This window comes from Podarcis pityusensis (assembly GCF_964106645.2).
Source record: "Podarcis pityusensis genome assembly, chromosome: 2".
NCBI classification, from domain to species: domain Eukaryota; kingdom Metazoa; phylum Chordata; class Lepidosauria; order Squamata; family Lacertidae; genus Podarcis; species Podarcis pityusensis.
The window spans coordinates 126,407,330-126,424,957 of NC_138029.1; the positions used below are offsets into that span (position 1 = coordinate 126,407,330).

General features: G+C 48.8%; 1 protein-coding gene across 1 annotated transcript; it reads right to left on the reverse strand.

The window, feature by feature from the left end:
* Positions 1 to 623: 623 nt before the first annotated feature.
* Positions 624 to 13,427, reverse strand: LOC308469339 (uncharacterized protein). The gene is made up of 6 exons (XM_080991630.1): positions 13,316 to 13,427; positions 10,507 to 10,950; positions 9,004 to 9,127; positions 7,444 to 7,529; positions 7,160 to 7,286; positions 624 to 4,122 (listed from the first exon to the last, which is right to left on the reverse strand). The coding sequence occupies exons 2-6, from the start codon at positions 10,918 to 10,920 to the stop codon at positions 1,790 to 1,792; spliced, it is 3,084 nt and encodes a 1,027-aa protein (XP_080847756.1). The 5' UTR covers positions 10,921 to 10,950; positions 13,316 to 13,427; the 3' UTR covers positions 624 to 1,789.
* Positions 13,428 to 17,628: the final 4,201 nt, after the last annotated feature.

Genomic DNA, 17,628 nt, shown 5'->3' on the forward strand with positions numbered 1-17,628 from the left:
ACACTGGTGGTGCTCACAAAAGACTACACATACAACACATATTTACATTCGAAACACAAAGAATGAATTCCCAGAACCTTTAACAAACTGCCAGGATTTAGGGAGGTAGAGAAAGACATTTAAAATGTGTATGTAGTCACACACACTACAAATGAGACACAGGCAACACCCTTCCAAAATGGGCAAAATCCCCCAGCCACACAATCCACCCAAACTATTCCCCCCCCCCCCCCCGGTGGGCTGGGCAGGGGTACTTGGCAGCAACTACAGGTGTGTGAGAGGCAGGAGATGTTCCCGGGTTGAAAGCACCTTCACCTGGTTGGCCTCTCAGTGTTTCAGCTGGGCCTGACTCTGGGGTGCATGAGCTACTATTGCATTGCACCCACCACAGATTGTTGTGGGGCCTGAGGAGGCTGTGACGGTTGCCTTTGGCTGCTGCCTGCCTGTGGCGTCACAAAAGAAAAGGCAAGTGAGTGGATAGAGAGGTGGGCTGGTGAGGGCAGAGGTGGGAGGAGAGAGGAGGGGGCTGATCTATTGGCTGCTGCCTGCCTGGGCAAGGGAAAAGAGGTAAAGGACAAGTTTCAGAATTCTATGATAATTTGAGAAAAAGCCCAGCTAGGTGATTTGTCCAGCTTAAAATCAGTGTGGGAATATGATTTAATAACAAATACTGACGATTCCACCAGAAAAGGGCTGTGGTTGGCAAGTATGTTTCTGTTGGCAAATATTAGAAAACTCTCACACGAAATGTGGCATAGATGGTATGGGACATATATAGCCCAACTAGCATATATTACATCAGCTGTAATAAGCCCTATGTGTTGCCATGGTTGTGATACTAAAGGGACCTACTTTCATCTATGGTGGAAGTGACCACACATTCAAACATTCTGGTCCCTGATTCACACAGAACTATTAGCAATACATAGAAACTTTGCACCGGAACGTTCTTTTTTAACATCGTTTCAAGGTACAAATAAAGATTTAACGTCCAAACAATTTATCGCCTTCTTAGTATTTGCAGTTTAGATAAACTTTTGTACAGCACTGGAAGGAACTCGACAGCTTGAATATATAAATGTGGTACAAGAATGCATAGAATATTGCAGTTGGGGGGGGATTTACATCAAATTTAAGACTAGTTCAAGATAAAGCACAGCCACAGGACTTCTTTTCGGTGTGGTGGGGCTTCATGTAATATGCTAATGGCAAAAAATCTATGTGATTTAATGCCACAGGTGAACAGAAATGTCTGGTTGTCATAAAAATCCTCTTAGGTTATTGTTTTGCTTAGCAAAAGGTTTGGTCCTTTTTCTCTCTTCTCTTTTCTTCTACCTTATTCCTACCCTCATTTTCCTCAACTTGGGTTTTTTAAGTATGTTTTATCAGGTTACAGCAAACCTACAGCAAACAACAGGAAACGACATACAATATATTTATCAGTATTGAAAAAATGTGCAGTTGTCTTTTGTATTTAGTTGGATATTTTGGAAAAATTATATGGGAAGCTAATTTTAAAAACCCCCCTTTTTTTTAAAGCACCCCTTTTGGCCCTACCTGTTTTCCTCCAATGTAGATAAATAGGGTTATATTCAGCTAACTTTTACTCAGAGTAGACCCATTAAAATTAATGGACCTAAGAAAGTTATGGTCATTAGTGTCTATGATTCTTCTTAGAGTAAAAGCTAGTTGAATACAACCAATGTGCTAACTAAAACATTTTCTGCAGACAATGATTTGAAGTCCCGTGAGGTTCTCCTTATCCCAGTCCTTAACAAGATGATTGTATTCAAGGCGATGGTGCAGGGCAAGACAAACTCAAGGAAATGGAAGATTGCGAATCAGTTCTGTCTGCAGGTTCAGTTTCCATTTCTTCCGCATTCACCTCGATGACCACGATCTCTTCCTTGATGGCAACTTCCTTTTCGGGAGGAATGTAACCAGATGTGGAAGGCAAGACTTCGAGATCAGAAGTGCTGTCTTTTGGCTCCCTATGAAAAGGATCGTGGCCTGTGGGCTGCTTTGCCTCCCTCTGGTTTTTGTCATGGAGAAACGTATAGGGCTCCATTAATTCGTCAAGCATCAATTCTGTGTTTAGAGCACATTCGAAGTTGTTGTCATATTCCCCCGTCACGGACAGTAAGCCACCTTGCAGCGCCAACATCTGAGTTAGCGTCTTCATGCCAATAACTTTCTGTTCCTTTTCCTTGCCCTCACCCTTTTCCCTCTTCCCACCAAAGCACTGCTCATCGAGCTGAATCAGCTCCTCGTTTGTAAGGCGTTCCGTGCGACTCGCAAGCACCTCTCGCACGTCCTCCTCATCCACACCCTCAAAGCCAGCCTGTGCTGCCAGGTACACAATAGTCTTATGTGCAGCGGGCAAGTCCTTCGCCAGCGCTCTGTGATCACGAACATACTTGGGGCATAAGCTTTTCCAGGCAGCATTTAGAGTCTCTTTCGTAACCATCGACCAAGCTGTAGCAATGAAATCCACAGCCTTCCTTATGTTGAATTCTTTCCAAATGTCAACGAGGCTTCTGCTGTTGTCTTCGGCACTCTTCGTGACCATGTGTTTCATGACAAGCTGCAGATAGTAAGCCTTGAATTTGTCGGTCACTCCTTGGTCCATAGGCTGCAATGACGAAGTCGTGTTGGCAGGCAGAAACATAACACGGACATTGTCGGAATAATCGTGGCTGCTAACAGGGTGGCCAGGGGCGTTGTCCAGCAGGAGAAGCACTTTGTTGTCCAGGTTGCTCTCCCGGCAATAGTCAGCCGCAAAAGGAGAAAAGTAGCTCCTGATATAGTCGCTGAAAACTTCGCGGGTGACCCATGCCTTTCTGTTGGAACGCCACAAAATGGGCAGAGTTGATTTGGGGATCCCCTTCAGCGCCCTGGGGTTCTCTGAGTGGTACACAAGCAGGGGTTTTAGCTTCACATCACCCTCTAGATTACCCCCCAGCAGCAGCGTCAGGCGGTCCTTTGAAACCTTGGGCCCTGGCACCTTTGTCTCCTGGATGGAGATGCACGTCCGAGACGGCATGCGCTTCCAAAACAGCCCTGTTTCATCCATGTTGAAGATCTGCTTTGGGTGGTACCCGCCTTCCTCAATGATTTCCTGGAAATGTGTGGGGTAGGTTGATGCGACCGCAGTGTCGGCAGTAGCTACATCTCCCCTTAGTTTAACGTTGTGAAGGTACGCCCTCCTCTTGAATCGGTCAAACCACCCCTTGCTTGCCTTGAACCCCATGCCTACAGCACTCGCATCCCCCTTCTCCGCCTTCTTCCTCTTCAGGTCCTCAAACAAGGACAGCGCTTTCTCCTGAATGAGGAGGAAGGACAATGGGGCGCCCCGATCGCCGTGGCAGTCAATCCACTGAACCAGCAGCCTCTCCAGAGTTTCGTAAATTTCTGCTCGCCCGGTTGTCACCTTGGTTAACTTTTCGCTCTGCAGATTTTCGGCGCTTGCTTTTATCCTCTCGCGGTTGTTGAATATGGTGCGGACTGTAGACTTTGACAAGCCCATGGCTAAAGAAATGTCTTTGTTTCGCTCCCCGCGCTCTGCACGTTCCACTACCTCCAGCTTGACCTTCAGTGTGTGGGCTGTTCTAGCCCTCCTGCTCCTGGCCATGAGGGCCAGTTTTTTCTCAGCTTTCTTCCTTTCTTTCAGGGACTTCCCAGTACACCTCAAGCACTTTCCACACATCGCACATTTATCTGGTTTCTCTTTCGCGTGAGTTCCTAGAGGTTTAGCAAGTGATCTGCTATCGCCAAGGCTCTTTCCGCACTCGGCACATACATATGGCTTCCACCCTGAATGTATTCTTTCATTACTAAAATTCCCACTGGTGCAGAAGGTCTTTCCGCAGGCTATGCATTTATACGGTTTCTCCCCCTTGTGGATTATTTCATGTGTAGCAAGGTCTCCTCCATTGCTGAAGCTCTTTCCACACTCAACACATGTGTACGGTTTCTCCCCGGTCTGGATACTTCTATTATTTTGACAATGTTGCTTATCCGGACTGATGATTTTGGGTCCCCTTTGGTTTCCAAATGGCTCTTTCCACATTTCGTACTCTGCGGATGATTGCACGTAATTCTCACTGGACTGACCACCTTCTGCTTGGGAAACAAAAGGAAAAGGAAATCCTGTTAGGATGGCAAGGCAGAAACCAACGACCTCATCAGGGACAAGCCCAATTAGCTGCTTCTCTTTTATATGCATGCAAGGCCCACCCCCCAAACCCACTTACAGGCACCAGCTCCCCTTCAGATCTTTCTGTATAGGGATAGAAGGTCTCAGTAGGGATTCTGAGCCCTTTTCAAAAGGACACTGTTAGAATCGCGGAAGGAAGAATGCCTTCAATGCACAGATCCTGAAAATAGGAAGGTGTCTTATACTGAGTGAGTTCATTGGTCCACAGCCAACAGTTCTCCAGGGTTTCAGGCAGCAGACCCACCCAGACTACCTGGAGATGCTGGAGACCAAACCTGGGAATTTCTATCTGGAAAGCAGAAGCTAATCTACTTTATTTACCGTATTTTTCGTCCCATAGGACGCACCTAGTTTTTTGGGGGGGAAATAAAGGGGGGGGAAATTCCCCTTATTTCCCCCCAAAACCAGGTCGGGGAAACTGAAACAGGTTGAGGAACAGCGGGATGGCGGCGCTGCACCTCCCTGCTGTCCCCCAAGCTTGTGGGGCTGGCCGATGTCTGCCCGGCGCGCGGGGCGCTCTGCTTCAGGGTGCCCGTCGCGCCGGGCGGCAGGCTGCTATCCGCAGCGTGGGGAGCCCTGCGGGGAACTCCTGCAGGGCTCCCCACGCTGCGAATGTCTGCCTGGCGGGAGGGGCGCTCTGCTTCAGGGCGCCCGTCGCGCCGGGCTGCAGGCTGCTATCCGCAGCGTGGGGAGCCCTGCGGGGAACTCCTGCAGGGCTCCCCACGCTGCGGATGTCTGCCCGGCACGAGGGGCGCTCTGCTTCAGGGCGCCCCTCGCGCCGGGCGGCAGGCTGCTATCCGCAGCCTAGACAGCCCTGCGGGACCTCCCGCAGGGTTGCCTAGGCTGCGGATGTGTTCCCGAAGCGCCGGGCACTCTGCTTTCAGCGCGCCCGGCGCTCCGGGAACCAGGCTGCTATCCGCAGCCTAGACAGCCCTGCGGGACCTCCCACAGGGTTGCCTAGGCTGCGGATGTGTTCCCGAAGCGCCGGGCACTCTGCTTTCAGCGCGCCCGGCGCTCCGGGAACCAGGCTGCTATCCGCAGCCTAGACAGCCCTGCGGAACCTCCCGCAGGGCTGCCTAGGCTGCGGATGTCTTCCTGAAGCCTGGAGAGCAAGAGGGGTCGGTGCGCACAGACCCCTCTCGCTCTCCAAGCTTCAGCGAAAGCCTGCATTCGCCCCATAGGACGCACCCAGAGTTCCCCTTCATTTTTGGAGGGGAAAAAGTGCGTCCTATAGGGCGAAAAATACGGTACATATAATACACTCGGAGCATTCTGACTTAGCTCCTTCCTCTTTCTCATCAGACAGCAAAGAGAAAAAGACCAAAGTACAATAGTCCTACATCACGGAACATATTAACATCAAAACATCCTGTTTCTGTCACTTCCCACCCTGTGGAATGAAAACATACACCGTCATGTGATAGAAAACAATCCCATGACTGCAAACACGGAGCAAGAATCCTAACAGGGTCATCTAGTCCAACCCCTTGTCAGGGAAAGGTCTGGAGATGAGGACTGGGGAATGCGTTCACAGGCAGATCAGCTCCTCTCAGAAGAGGAGGGGGGGAGATTGGCTCCCTCCTTGCCTCCAGCGTTTTCAGAAGCAGAGAGAGATACAGATGCAGAACACATTCCCCAGGAGTTGCCTAGCTACGAGATAATGAGAGACGAGCAGGATCAGCTAGCAGATACGTCATTGGAGAGTGTGGGGGGACCCCCTCCCCAAAATCTAGGAGGTCTGATCATATCAGAGAAGGCAGAGAGGGGGAGGAACTTCCTGTTGGCGCTCAGGATGTTGCTGGGGAAGTGCAAGGGAGGAGTCAGACTAGCCTTGCGGAGAGATGTGTGTTTTGTGCTTGCAGCATGATGCTGTAATAAAAGGACTATAAGTCTATGAACTGCTCATTAATTCTTATCTGTGAAGTTACCGAAGAAGAAGAAGAGGAGTTTGGCTTTGATATCCCGCTTTATCACTACCCGAAGGAGTCTCAAAGCGGCTAACATTCTCCTTTCCCTTCCTCCCCCACAACAAACAGTCTGTGATGTGAGTGAGGCTGAGAGACTTCAAAGAAGCATGACTGGCCCAAGGTCACCCAGCAGCTGCATGTGGAGGAGCGGAGACGCAAACCCGGTTCCCCAGATTACGAGTCTACCACTCTTAACCACTACACCACACTGGCTCACACTGGAAGAGGAGTACTCTCCACGCCTGACACCCTGCAAGTTTGCGTTTAGTTTGAGTTGGATGTGAAGCAGGACTAGTTCAGTACCGTGGGAGCAGAAGTATAGTAGCCATTCTTGTCGTTGTACAGTCATACCTCGGGTTACAGACGCTTCAGGTTGTGTTTTTTTAGGTTATGGAAGCGTCAAAACCCGGAAGTACCGGAATGAGTTACTTCTGGGTTTTGGCATCATGCATGCGCAGCAGCACCGAATCGCAACCCACGCATGCGCAGACGCGGCGCTGCAGGTTGTGAATGCTGCGGGTTGTGGAAGTGCCTCCCACATGGATCATGTTCGCAACCCAAGCGTGCACTGTAATAAACAAACAAATAAACGAAGACTGAAGCTATACCCTGTAGAGGGGCCCCAAGCGTCATGTTGCAAAACACCTTATTTACAACTAAAAAGCCCCTGAGAGGCGGCCACCCAACCGCTGTTTAAAAACCTCCAAAGAATGAGGGTCCACCACCCCATCTCCAAACATTCCGCTATGCTTGGCTATGCTAGGGCTGGAGAATTCTAAAAAATGTTATCTGTGGTGGCCGCAGAAATAAAGGGGGTTAGCGAAACACGCATTAAAAAAACCCAGCTCATGGCTTCACAGGTGGTGAAGGGTTTTTTGGTGTAGTGCCAAAGAGTGGGGGGGGGTGGACCCTCCCCCACTATTACCCTACATAGGTTTGCCTCAAACACCAGAAGACAGCTAAGAGTGATCCTTACCCAGAAAGCTCAGGTTCCCACAAATCTCCTCCATGACTTCCTTGTGCAGAGCTCTCTGGCCCAGATCCAACAGTGCCCACTCCTCCTCCGTGAAATGCACAGCCACCTCCTCAAAGATCACTGGGCTCTGAAAGAAGAAAGAAGAACGTATTTGCCACCTCCCATACACACAGGTATTAGCATGGAAAGGCCTCCTATTGGGCAGGTGTGGAAGGATCAAAAGGGGAACCCAGAGACATCCAGCCTGCCCCTGCCTCCAATCTCTCGAACCGTTCTCCTCTTACCTGATCCGGGGGCTTGGTAAGAACCGCGTCTGCTCCATCCCAAAGAGGAAAAGGGCCGGAAGGACGCTCCAGGGTCATTTCGCCGCCTGGGAGGGACACAAAAATGATGGCATGATGAGGCTGCCCTTGAGACTGACCCAGAAACACCAGCGGGTGCAGAATGCTGCGGTGAGACTCCTTACGGGGTCCTCGCCACGGGATCACGTTCACCCGGTGCTCTACCAGCTGCACTGGCTCCTGGTGGAGAACAGGGTCAGGTTTAAGGTGCTGGTTTTAACCTTTAAAGCCCTATACAGCCTAGGACCCTCGTACCTACAGGACCGCCTCTCCTGGTATGTCCCACGGAGGACCTTACGGTCTTCAAACAAAAACATCTTGGAGGTCCCAGGCCACAGGGAGGTTAGGCTGGCCTCAACCAGAGCCAGGGCTCTTTTGGCAGTGGCCCCAATCTGGTGGAACGCTCTGTCACAAGAGACTAGGGCCCTGCAGGACTTGACATCTTTCCGCAGGGCCTGCAAGACAGAGCTGTTCCACCAGGCCTTTGGCCAAGGCACAGTCTGACCCCCTCCTTTGGTAATCCTCACAGAACTCTAGCCCAATGGTTGTCATTAATATGATTTTGAATTAATTTTAGAATGTATTTTAATTAACTGACTGTGATTTTATGTAAATTGTGCTATTTTTACTGTTGTTAGGCACTCTGAGCCCGGCTTTGGCTGAGGAGTTATTTATTATTATTATTATTATTATTATTATTATTATTATTATTAACCCTGTTAGCTGCCCATTCGAGGTGCTGGACCTTAGTAGCAAAGGCCCTCAATGGCCATTGCTAGCCTTCTTCTGAAGATTAGACAGATTTGAAAGTCAATGAAGTGACCTCTGCAAGACGCAAGCCTGGGCAGTGTGTGGTGGTCTGGGGCTGCCTAGATGAGAAGACTGATGTGGTCCAAACGAAAGCAGAGCAAGACTTTGGGCACCAGCTTGGCTGCAGGAGTTGCTGGAAGGAGGCGGACAAGGCGCCATCCAACCACCCTAGGGGCTGCCCCCAGGAGGATCTGCTCTACAAGAAACCAAACCATGGAAGAAACACATTCTCATCCAGACACCTTTGACAGTTCAGCACCTGGTGAGAAAAACAACCCTCCCTCCTCACATCACAGCTTTGCTTCCTTTCAAAGCGATGGATTGGAGCTAAATAAGTTGTTGTTGTTTTAAGCTCCAGTCCATCTCCTTGAGTGGAAGCAAAGCTTTTGTAGATGAGCACATCTTCATAAACCGTGGGAGGAGATGGAGTCAAGTGTTTCTGCCCCGCCCATAGCTGCCAACCTTCCCTTTTTTTGCGGGAAATTCCCTTATTCCAGAGCCATTTCCCGCTGCTTCCCGCTGCCCTCCCGGATTGTTAGATATCCCGTAGACTGTCCCCGGGACAGGCAAGGCTGCTGATCCCTTATTTTCAAATCTGAAAGTTGACAGCTAAGGCCCCGCCACCCAGCTCCAGGGGAACAGGGAGAGCAATTGGCACATCTGAGAGATTCAAGATCACCTGTGGACCCTCACCTGGCGAGACAGCTCCTCCGTCACCCTCCAGCACAATCCACCTGAACTGTGGCCTCTGCATGGGGCCCAGGGTGTCCTCCTCTGCCTCGAGAGGACCTCTGGCCACTTCTCTCCACCCCTCCACCTGAAATAATAAATAATAATAATAATAATAATAATAAATTTTATTCAAACCCTGCCCTCCCTGGCCACAGCCGGGCTCAGGGCGGCTAACAACAGTAAAATTACAGTAAAAACATAATAGGAAGAAGAAGAAAAAACCAATTTAAAATGCAACCCCATCAAAACCATAAAGGGAGGGAAACATAAGGGTCAGACTGAGTCCAAACCAAAGGCCAGGCAGAACAGCTCTGTCTTGCAGGCCCTGCAGAAAGATGTCAAGTCCCACAGGGCCCTACTCTCTTGTGGCAGAGCGTTCCACCAAGTCAGGGCCAGTGCTGAAAAGGCCCTGGCCTTAGTTGCGACCATTAGTTGTGAGGCATTAGAAGAGGAAAGAGGCAGGGAAAGGGAGGGCAAAAGGTGTGGATTTCAGAATCCTATGGCTCATGCCATCCACCCGTCAGGGAATGGACTGAAGAGGAGGAGGAATGGTGGAGATCACCCAACCCTTCTCCTGTAGCTTCCAGAGAAGAAGATGGCAGCATTGAATTACAGCAGGGTTTTGAGGAAGATCACAGCACAGAGGCAGACGAACAAATGAGTTGGGAGGTGATAGGAGAAGTGGGAAGGGAGACAGAGCCAGCTGACACATTGTCACTGGACAACATAGATGATCCCCCGTCCCCTAGAACTCGGCGTTCATTAAGAGCGCAAGAACAAAGGGCACAGAGACAGCTGACCACTGAAGACACCGTAGAAACAGATGCTGTTGCTAGAAAGGGAAGGGGGTGGAGCTCAGTGTGAGCAATGTTGGGAATCTGAGTACGTGCAGCTACTCACACAGTCAATTAGGGTTTGGCAGACAGCCAAGGCAATGTGAAGGAGTCTGCCTGGTGATACAGAGGCATGGAGACAGCTCCATGATTGGTCAAGCTCTCTCACGGGAATAATGATTAATGGCCTACTAACTAGAATGTGTGCTAGTACGTGTTTGAGAGTAGGAGTTGGAGGTTGAGAGTTGTGAGTTGTGCATGAGAGAGTTAGTTAAAGATCCGTGTTCTGTTCTGTTCCTGTAAATAGTCCACTGTATAGAATAAACACCTAACTACAAGTTCCTGGTTCCTGCTTCGTCCATCCTGTCTGCAGCCAAGTTGCCAATTGCTCTTGTGAACTCTGCGTTTACTCTGCTAGGTTTGGCTAAGGTCCTGCAACTAGTCAGAAAGTTGCGAAACATCAATAGGTTTTGCCAATAAGCAACGCCATTATTGAGGAATGACTGGATTTCTTTGTCTCTCACCATGATGACTGAATAAACTCCCTTCTTCTTGCTGCCATCGGGGGAGGGAGAGAAATCCTCAAGCCTAACCCCACCTTTTGGCCCTGCAAGGATTAAACAGTTCTCACCTGCTTCTCCTCCTGCTTCTTCCCCTCTGCCTGGCTCAGGAGGAAGCCTTCAGCCAGGGCCACCGCCTGGGAACTGGTCTCCGCTCCGCACTCCCTGACCCAGCTCTCCATCTCCGGGGGGAGGACAGCCAGGAACTGCTCCAGAACCACCAGGTCCAGCATCTGGGCCTTGGTGTGGCTTTTTGGCTTCAGCCACTGGTGGCAAAGACTGTGGAGTCGGCTGCAAACCTCTCGGGGCCCCTCAGCCTCCTGGTAGCCAAACTCCCTGAAGCGCTGGCGCTGAGCGTCTGGGTTGGCATTGTCCTCATCGAGGGTCTTCTGTTGTGCCCTTTCCCAGAAGTCCCCGCTGCTCCCAGCTTGGGTTAAATGGGGTCCTCTTCCTGCCTGAGGTCCAGCTAACCCTTGCTCTTCCATCTTTGTTCTCTGCAGTAGCTTCCAAAAAGACTTGAAGAACAAGAACATTTGTTTGTTCGTTTTAGATAGTTCTACATTGTCATTTGCCCAAACGCCTCAGCTTAGCACACAATTAAAACATCGGAACCGTATTACAGGAATGAATCAACAAAGTTGTAAAATTCAACACCTATCCTCTGTGCTATTTAACATCTACGTGAAACCACTGAGAGGGGTCATCCGGAGGTTTGGAGTACGCTGTCAGCAGTATGCTGATGACACTGAGGTCTTGCCTTGGTAATGGACTGGAAGAGAGCCAACAAATCAAACTTCAATCCAGAAAAGATTGAGGCATTGTTAGTGGGTGGTTACTTGAACCGGATGGGTGGGAGGTGACCTGCTCTTGATGGGGTTACCCTCCCTCTGAAGGAGCGGGTTGGTAGCTTGGGGGTCCTCCTGGATCCTAAACTGCCTCAGTCCAGTATACCTGAAGGAGCGTCTCCACCCCCATCGTTCTGCCCAGACACTGAGGTCCAGTGCCGAGGGCCTTCTGGCGGTTCCCTCACTGCAAGAAGCCAAGTTACAGGCAACCAGACAGAGGGCCTTCTCAGTAGTGGTACCTGCCCTGTGGAACGCCCTCCCACCAGATGTCAAAGAGAAAAACAACTACCAGACTTTTAGAAGACATCTGAAGGCAGCCCTGTTTAGGGAAGCTTTTAATGTTCAATAGGTTATTGTATTTTAATATTCTGTTGGAAGCCACCCAGAGTGGCTGGGGTAACCCAGCCAGATGGGCAGGGTATAAATAAATTATTATTATTATTATTATTATTATTATTATTATTATTATTCTGTTGCTTGAGGCTCAGGTGGCCTCAGTGGCCCAGAGTGCCTTCCATCACCTTCAGCTGGTGGCCCAGCTACGCCCCTATCTGGACAGGGATAGCCTAACTACTGTTGTCTATGCTCTGGTAACCTAAAGGTTAGATTACTGCAATGCGTTATACGTAGGGATTCCTTTGAAGACGGTTTGGAAACTTCAGCTGGTGCAAAATCCAGCAGCCAGGTTGCTCACCAGAGCAAGACGGTTTGAGTATAGCCTTACACCGATCCTGGTCCGACTGCACTGGCTACCAAATAGTTTCTGGACACAATTCCAAGTGCAAGTTTTGACTTATAAAGCCTTAAATGGCTCAGGAGTACAATGCCTGAAGGACCACCTCTCCCCCTGTGAACTGGCATGGACACTAATATAACCTTCTGAGGCCCTTCTTCATGTGCCTCCTCCTCCAGAGGTCCAGAGAGTGGCAACACGAGAACAGGGCCTTTTCTGCAGTGGCTCCATTTGTGGAATGCTCTCCTTGGGGAGCTTCAGCTGGTGCCTTCACTGTACATATTTAGGCGCCAGGCAAAACTTTTCTCTACAACCAGGCTTTGGGCTCATTAACACTCTATTAATGGGCCTGTTCTGTTCTTATTATATATTTTGTGGGAGGGTGTTGTGTTTTATGCCTTGAAATCTTTGGATAAAGGGTGGTATACGATTGTTGTTATTGTTAACACCTGCAGACATAAGTAAACAGTTACCTGGAAAATGAAAGAGGCAGACAATTCAGTTCTGAAGAGCTCAGAGAGGTTGGTGTTGTGAAGTATTTGGCTTTTTAAATCAGAAATAAGGGAAGGCAGAATAGCAGGTTGGGGGGCGTGATTCAGTGGAGAAGACTGCAGGGGCTTCTGAGCACAGGATCGAGAGTGATAGGCAGAATTCTATCAGCAAAACTAACGCCATATAAAACTCGCATCTTGCAGAAGTTGTACCCATAACTCTCAAGGTGTGGGGGCATAGCTGACAACTTTCCCCTCTTCTTGTGAGGAATCCTATTCGGAATAAGGGACTTTCCCTTAAAAAAAGGGAAACGTTGACAGCTATGTGGGGGGTGGGAGGTAACAAACCATATATATCAACAAGGGAAAGAGAAAATGAGGGGAAAGAAAAGATAGGTAAATCTGCTTAATCTTTGCCTTGGGCTCACATTGTTTTGTTTAAGGGAAAGAGCGAGCTCACATAAAAATTGAGATTTATAGCCAGGCCAAAAAAGAGATGAAAACAGATTAAAGGATGAAGCCGGCTTGGTCTTCTTAAACTGGTGTCCTCACGCAGAGTTGTTTTGAGCCCAGTCATATTGGAGACTATCGAAAAGACATGCTTTGAGTATCTGTATAAATGCTTTGAATATTTTTATATGCTTTTGACCTCCCTTGCCTTTCTTTCTTTTTGTTAAGCCTCCATTCACCGTTCAGATCTTTGCATCCAAATCCCGCCCCCCCCCCTTTGCACCCCCCTCCCTGGCCCCGGGACGCCCCTCGAGCCCAAGTTGCGGGAAAGTGGGATTGGGGGAGAGCAGTTGTCACTCACCTCATCCAGGGATGCAACCCGTGGGAAGATCTTTTCTTTCTTTCCCACATGCAAAGCGCAGAGAGGAGAGGAATTGAATCTTGCAAAGCTCAGCTGCTCCTCTCCTCCTCCCCCCCCCAGCTGCCTCTCTAGGCATCCGGCCGCCCCTTTCTCAGTGGCTTTCCCCCCACCCCGCCTTTATTTATTTTTTGCAAAGGAAATGCACGCCCCCCAAGGGTTAAAAGCAATTGCTCGCAGCCCTAGAGAGGTCCCTTGGAATAGTCACTTCCTCCTCCCAAATCTTGGTGGGAAAGGGAGGGTGGGTGCGATTTGCAGGAAATCCTGCAGTGCTGGTGGGGGTTTCTCAAGGCAGGGGGAAAACAGCAAAGGGAGATCATGGAATCAGCTGCATGGGACACGGAGGGGTCATCTAGCCTAACCCCTTGTGATGGAGAGATCACAGCTAGATCATACATGACCCAACCTCTGCTCAAAAGTCTCCCGTGAAGGACAGGGCAGCCACGTCGGAGGCTGGAGCCTAGGAAGTCTGCCTTATGCTGAGTCCTATTGCACTGACTGGCAGCGGCAGCAGCTCTCCCAAGATTTCAGATGAGGGGTGCTTAAAGTCCTGAGCAGGCTCTGTCTGCCCAGGACGCAAGTGAAGCAGGTAGAAGGCGGCACTGCCACCCTAAAATAAGTATACGGTGTGGACATGGCCACCGTTAAAAAATAAAAGACAGGGAGAAAAAGTTCAGCCCTGGCAAGGGAGCAGAGACAGAGGTGGAAGGAGGGCTCTTGGTTGTGAATGGTAGAGTTGGAAGGGGTCCCGAGGGTCACCTGGAATGCAGGTGTCACAGTTAAAGAACCCCTGACAGATGGACAGCCAACTCTACTTTTGGAACAATTTTGCCCTTCTGCCAAGTCGCAGGAATCAGATGCAGCCCACGGTGCGATTTTCATAGAATCAAATATTCAGGGAGTTAGAAGGGGACACAAAGCGGTCATCTAGTCCAAACCCCCGGCAGGCCCGGAATCACAGCTAATTTTGGATCCTGAACTCAACCAGCATTTCTCCTCCCACTAACCAGCCTCATCCTTCCAAAGCCATTCCATGCTTTGCTCCCTCATTCCTGCTCTGTTAGGAGTGAATAAAAACAAACTTTTAAGGATTTGCAAACCTCAATTAAGAAAAAGAGTGTGTGCAGCTGAACGTTTTAAAAGCTCAAATTGCTGTTATCATCATTTACGTTTTGAAAGTGGGGGAAGTAAGCCTGTTGCTGTCACAGTTTGAGGTCTTGTGCTTTCCCCTGTGTTTTAGGCCAGTGTAACAGTAGATGCTTCAGTGCCAGGTTCTGGCACACACACGCACACATAGCTTACCGCAAATATAGGCACTCTAACCCCTCTTAATTAGTGAGCATGCTTCCCTCAGGCAGAAGTACAAATTTCTGCTAAGATGGAAAAAACAGAAAGCAGAAAAACATGCTTGGAATATCTCAATAAAGGCCTCCCGCCTCCCTCTTCTGGCGTACAATATCAGGCCTGCTGGAGAACGCTTGCAATGTGTGTACTATCGGACTCAATGAATGGATGCAATATTCTCATTCTATCAAGGGCAGGATAGTAAGGTCAACCAAACAACAGAATCTTTGGAAAACTTTCCAGACTGGCCTCCAGTATCTATAACCGAGGTCAAGAACCTTCTTTCAGTTAAAAAATAATAAAGCACCCAGCATAGACTATTTTGCCCCCAGAACCGTTGAAATCTTACATCGGTTGGTGGGCTTCCCTGCCGACGGTAATATTCTCATTTATCGATTCATCCAGGTTATTTCCTGAAGGTCTGCTGTGGTCATCCCTTTATTCAAAAAGGGCCTTCCATCCGATCTGGCTAGTTATAGACCAATTAGTTTGCTACCTGTAATTAGCAAATTATATGCACAGCATCTTTACCATAAGCTAGTTGATTGGATAACCTGATAGAACTATTCTTGCCAAAGAGCAAGCAGGATAAGATAAGTATGTTAAGAAACCAGGTGGTGTGCTATATGTAGCTTTCATTGATCTGAAAGCTGCATTCGATTCAGTCTCTCGAGAAAGTCTGTGGGATAAGATGAACTCTTCAAGTATAGATAAAAGATTATTGTTATTGATTAAATGTCTATATAAAAAGTGCATTGTCTGCTGAAAGTGCATTGCTCTACAAATGGGCAGCTCACAGGATCTGTACTGTAGCCTTTCTAGGCCTTTTTAACCATGGGTAGGAAAGCGTTGCACCTGGGCAGGGACAAAAAGAGTCAAACGACACCAAGGGGTTAAATCCAGAGAAAGAGCTTTATTCTGCCATGGGGGGGGGGGGGGCAGAGGACCTGTGTGATGGATTCACAAAAACAGGCCGCAGAAAAAACATTTTACAGCAGGTTTTTATCCTTTTTCCCAAACCCCCTTTTTCCCTCTCCCCCTTCACAGAATTGCATAGAAAATGTTTCGCTCTTGTTCCCTGGCTCTGCTCCCGGAAGAGTTTGCAACAATCTAAAGGTGCTTGGACAAGGTCAGCTAGCCTGAGAAGCAAAAGACTAGCCTGAGAAGCAAAAGACATTGTTCTCTACCTTTGTTACATAGAAAGATGCTGAGCTAAAAGCTTTGAGAAGTGCAGTTTGAAAAGTGTTTGAGGCTTTGAGGCCTGGCTGGGGCGGGGGGGGGGGGATTCACAAACAGTTTTTTAGGGTAAGCTAACTGTTCCCCTTCAGTACCAGCCACAAAGGGAGTTAAGCAAGGTTGTATCCTAGCTCCCACACTGTTTAATTTATGTATAAATGATATTGTTCAGAGTTTAACATCCCCAGAGTATCATGCCTCAAAATTGGCCACAAAAGCCATCTCTGTATTACTATTGGATGGATTTCCCCCTAAATTGATTTTTGAATTCTGAATTTATTGTTACTCACGTTTTATACTGTATTTTATGCTGGGTTTTGTTGCATCAATTAAGTGTTTTAAATTTGTTGTTAGCAGCCCTGAGCCCGGTTTTCTGAACCAGGAAGGGCGGGGTATAAAAAAAATATATTATTTATTATTATACGCAGATGGTGTGGTACTTTTATCCCAAACAAAAGTAGGCCTAAAAAGATGGATGAGGGCATTCTCAGGATACTGCCAAAGAGAACAGCTGGCTGTGAATTGCAAGAAAACTAAAGTTTCAAGAAATGATAGTCAGTCACGTTGATGCTGATTGGTCTGGGACGGAATGCAACAAGACTCTGATTGGCCAGCAAAGAAAAGGGAGTTGACTGACAGCTGGCAGAAATAGTGACAGTTGGGAATGTCAGTTGGTGAAGGAAGGTGTGAGGCAAAGAGTGCTGAGAGGAAGCTGAGGGCTGGATATGAAGCTGCCATTAGGGCCAGGAAAGGGGAGCTGGCAGCTGTGCCAGGCCGAGGCTGCCCTGCTTTTTTTAAAAAGCCTTAACTTAAAGATTTCAAAACAGTTTTTTCAGAGATTGGTTAAGCTAGCCAAGCAGCCAGAAGTACAACCGGAGGAGCTTTGGGGGGCGGTCAGAGGCAGGAGAACCAGGGGAGTTGGCCCCAGGGAGTTGGCACCTATGGCCAGAGGCAGATTGTCCCCAGTAGCTAAACTGGGTTGTGAGCATATATGGCCAAGGTGGAGTTTTAGGGTCTTTGGCCTGAGGTAAATTTGCCTTCTAGAGGCTGCTGTCAGCAACTGCTATTGAGTCCAGTCCACAGAAACTGTCACTGAGCACATCAAAAGCCGCCAAATCAGTATCAGTGTACTCTTGATGGCATTAATGTGCCTTTAAAAAACAGTCTTAGTTAATGGTTCGTTCTCTCCACTGTTAGCTGGGTATATTGGATTTGGCCACCGTGAGAATAGGATGCTGGCCTGATCCAGCAGGGTTTATTAAAAGGTGGGACCGAAGGAAACCTTTTTGTGGTGATAGTTGAGGGAACAGTTTTCCACACAGAAGAAGGAGTTTGGATTTGATATCCCGCTTTAACACTACCAGAAGGAGTCTCAAAGCGACCAACATTCTCCTTTCCCTTCCTCCCCCACAACAAACACTCTGTGAGGTGAGTGGGGCTGAGAGACTTCAGAGAAGTGTGACTAGCCCAAGGTCACCCAGCAGCTGCATGTGGAGGAGCGGGGAAGCAAACCCCGTTCACCAGAGTACGAGTCTATCGCTCTTAACCATTACACCACACTGGCTATCTGGGTGGTCATTTGAAGGCCTTGTGGGCTGTAGGCCCCTGAAGTTTGTCCCCATATGCCAGACCTGACTGCAACACAGAGCCAGTGAAGTAATTCTTCCTCAGAATGT